Source organism: Pagrus pagrus (assembly GCF_965226575.1).
Source record: "Pagrus pagrus genome assembly, chromosome: 15".
Lineage (NCBI taxonomy): Eukaryota > Metazoa > Chordata > Actinopteri > Spariformes > Sparidae > Pagrus > Pagrus pagrus.
In genome coordinates, this window is record NC_140199.1 from 18,133,309 (window position 1) to 18,137,008 (window position 3,700).

General features: G+C 51.2%; 1 protein-coding gene across 1 annotated transcript; it reads left to right on the forward strand.

Moving 5' to 3' along the window:
- Nucleotides 1-517: 517 nt before the first annotated feature.
- Nucleotides 518-3,107, forward strand: irf2bp2a (interferon regulatory factor 2 binding protein 2a). Its single transcript, XM_084375231.1, has 2 exons — nucleotides 518-1,678; nucleotides 1,986-3,107. The coding sequence occupies exons 1-2, from the start codon at nucleotides 844-846 to the stop codon at nucleotides 2,702-2,704; spliced, it is 1,554 nt and encodes a 517-aa protein (XP_084231357.1). The 5' UTR covers nucleotides 518-843; the 3' UTR covers nucleotides 2,705-3,107.
- Nucleotides 3,108-3,700: the final 593 nt, after the last annotated feature.

The following is a 3,700-nucleotide window of genomic DNA, read 5'->3' on the forward strand; positions in this document are numbered from 1 at the left end:
CCACCTCATTCAGTGCACAGGGATAGTAGTAGCGGCTCATGGCGTCGAGGCGCTGTGCATTGAGAAAAACAAGCTGCAGCGTTTCTCAGCCTGAATTTAGGACAAAGCAGCAGTGAACTGGAGGAGCAGGCGACTCTCTGAGCTTCATCCCCTGGCGGTCTAACCTCACAGCCACGTTTCTGTCTCGCTGCAGGCAGCAGGGCTGGTATCGGCGGACCCGGACTGATACTGTCTTGTTTGTTTTTGTTGTTATTTTTTCTTGTTGTTGTTGTTCTTGCAGGTTTTTGATGGTGATAATAGGAGCAGTGGTGGGTTATTCCCCTTCAGTCAGTCGGGAGGCGAAAGCTGAACTGGGTGCAGTTTCTGGCTGAGGTTCAAGTGATTAAATTAAAATTTAAAAAAAGGAGAAAAACAGAAAGAAGCAGTGAGTGACAGAGGCTGCAGTAAACCGAGGGGGTGAGGAAGGAGAGAGGGGAGGAGAGGAGAGGAGGAGGAGGAGGAGGAGGAGGGGGTCTGTCGAAGAAATCAAGTCAATAGAAACTGAAGTGGAAGCAGGCGTTTAGAGCTCCGTGGTGACGTCACTGCTCCACATTGAGCCAGTAGTAGAGAGTCAGTGGAGATAGATAGAGGAGCGCCGTAGTAAAGTACACACCGACATGAACTTCTCCCTCTAAAACTTCAACGTTGTCGCTCGAGAAGTCGGGAGAAGACGAGTTTGTGTGTTTTTTTGTTTTCCACCGAGGGAACTTGCTCTGCGTTGGCTTTTAAAAGGGAGCTGCGGAGGAAAAGCCGGAGAAGAAGACACATTTTGGGTTTCTTTTCGGGGGGTCGACGACGAGCGCTATGTCGTCCGCAGCGGTCGCTGCTTCTTCCAGGAGGCAGTCGTGTTATTTATGCGACTTGCCCCGCATGCCGTGGGCCATGATCTGGGATTTTACCGAGCCCGTCTGCAGGGGATGTGTCAACTACGAAGGAGCAGACCGCATTGAGTTTGTCATCGAGACGGCCCGGCAGCTCAAGCGGGCTCACGGGTTTCAGGAGGGCAGGTCTCCCGGGCCGGGGAAGTCGCAGCTCTCCGGGAAGGAGATCCAGGCGATCAACCACGCTGCGGCGGGAGACCCGGGCTCCCGGCCGCCGCAGCCGCTGGACCGCTACCCGATCTCCTCCGACCGCCCGCCCAGGCTCGGTCCAGAGTACCAGTCTGGCAGGCAGGCGAACGGCATTCCCGTCCCCAATGGATTTCCTAAGCCCGACGAGCCTCCGGAGCTGAACCGCCAGAGCCCCAACCCGCGCAGGAATAGCACGGTCCCCCCCAATCTAGTGCCTTTGGTTAACGGGAACATGCCCACGGTGCACGCCGTCAACGGCAGACCGGGCCAGATGGGGCTTCCCTCCGCAATGACCGTCGGTAGTCCCGCCGACATGGGCAAGAGACCCGCCTCGGTCTCCAGCACCGAGCACGACAGGGAGGTGAAGGAGAAGCACAGACCGGACAGCCTCACGCCGGAGATCTCCGAGAGCCACAAAAGCAGAGCAGACGCGGACTGGATGGGGAAGGGCAAAACTGTGAGGGACCTGATGGCTCTGCACACTTTCGACAACAGGTTCAAGAAGGACCATGCGGCCATGCAACAAAGGGTTATGGGCTACGAGGCCAGCGCCACGGCGTCAAAGTCAGGTAAAATGACGAATACTCTCTCTAGTTTGTGCATTTGTCACATTTCTGTTACATTTATTAACCCGTTCGAGCCCATGAATGTGTTGATATCGAGCGAAAAATGAACACAGTGCCATGTCTGCACAATTTAAAGGTGCATAAATGAATCTGTTAATTATTTGTTGTTTGTTGTTATTGTTTTGTGCCCTGTGGTGCAGCGTGGAGCAGCAAAAAAAAAAAAAATGCATGTCTCCATTCCAGTGTAATTGTGGATGCCTGTCTGAGCTGTGCAACTCAACTCTTACGTTTAACCCTTTCCCACCTCCAGACAGAGGAAAACACCCCCGGAACATGAAGAGAAAAGCATCGCCTGAACCAGAGGGAGAGGGGACAGCTGCCAAGCTCAATGGAGAAGGACAGCAGTGGTTACCACCACCTACTGACGGACTGAAAATGCCTCCAGTTCCCCCGCCAAGCTTCGCCTCTCCCCCCTCCACAATATCCCCCCACTCCCGCACCACCCCACCTGAGGCGGCCCAGAATGGCCAGTCCCCCATGGCGGCGCTCATCATGGCAGCAGACAATGCAGGTGGGAACAGCTCTCCTAAGGACGCCAACCAAGTCCACTCCACCACCCGCAGGAACAGCAGCAGTCCCCTGTCGCCGTCCTCCATGAATCAGAGGAGGCTGGCGCAGAGAGATGCGTCTGGTGCAGGCACCCCCCACGTGCCAGGCATGGACCAAGTGCACCCCCAAAGCATTCCGGACTCCTCGGTACCCGGCAGCATACCCCTGTGCTGCACGCTGTGCCACGAGCGTTTGGAGGACACACACTTTGTTCAGTGCCCGTCTGTGCCCTCTCACAAGTTCTGCTTCCCGTGCTCGAGGGAAAGCATAAAGCAGCAAGGTGCCACGGGTGAAGTGTACTGTCCCAGTGGAGAGAAATGTCCCCTGGTTGGCTCGAACGTACCATGGGCTTTCATGCAAGGAGAAATCGCCACCATCCTTGCAGGAGATGTCAAAGTAAAAAAGGAGAGGGACCCTTGATTTTGTTTGAACACTTCTTTGGGGAGGGGAAGCAAAAAAATATGAGTATAAATATATAAATATCACATACATACCATTCAAACAAACTAACGGACTTGTACATATTGGACCCAAGGGAAGAGTATACTTCGTAAACATGGTTGTATAATTTTTGATTTTTGAATACATTGTGTTTCTATATTTTTGAAGATAAAGGTATGTACTCATTATAATGGACTACGTTCCTCTTTGTTGATGTTTAACAAAATTCTTGATGTACTTCTAGGTCTGGTGGCAGTTCCTGTTTAACGTAGAATGTGACTAATGCTACTCTACGAGCACTTGGCAAAACTGAAATGCTTTTAGCTGTACTTGTATGCACTTGTTTAAAAATTGCCAAATACAATTTCTGATCTTGTATGAACTGATTGTCTGAGCTTGCTTCATTTGAGTGATCAAGTTACACAGGACTGTGGACGGACGTGGAGGTAGAGATAGGGCTCTGTGCTCTGATACGCAGGCTTGTTGTGACGGCTCGGGAGACTTGATTTACGCTGCACAACATAAGTAGGCTACTGTTTCACGCTGCGGGACGGCAGCCTCGCTCTGCGCACATGCCTCTTTTTGCGTGATCTGACACATTGTCCCAAATTTGCTCCAGTTTTGTGCATCACTGTAACTGATTGCAGAGTACAGAAATAGGTGCCAAGTCATGTTCAGTCAGCTGGAATCTGTTGAGTCAGTAATGTGAGAAAGTGCATGATTGTCAACATGATACCATGATGTGAGCATGTTGTGTAACCACAAATTAGGACCCTGAAAAACATTCTACGCTTTTCTACCGGCGCTACACATTTCCACGCTTCGTCTGACTTCATGAAGGTGTTTATTTTCAGACAAATCTCCAATTAAATCACAAATTATGAATAAAGTCATTATTCAAACTCCCTCCAAGCACGAGCACTGCAGCAACACCCCTTTACTGCCAACTTTAGCATTTTGTGCCACGATAATATT

What these genes read in the sequence shown, in the direction of transcription:
- irf2bp2a (XM_084375231.1), top strand. Translation starts at nt 844, where the DNA reads ATGTCGTCCGCAGCGGTCGCTGCTTCTTCCAGGAGGCAGTCGTGTTAT. An exon ending in CGCCACGGCGTCAAAGTCAG is followed by an intron (nt 1,679 to 1,985) that starts GTAAAATGACGA and finishes TCCCACCTCCAG; the next exon opens with ACAGAGGAAAACACCCCCGG.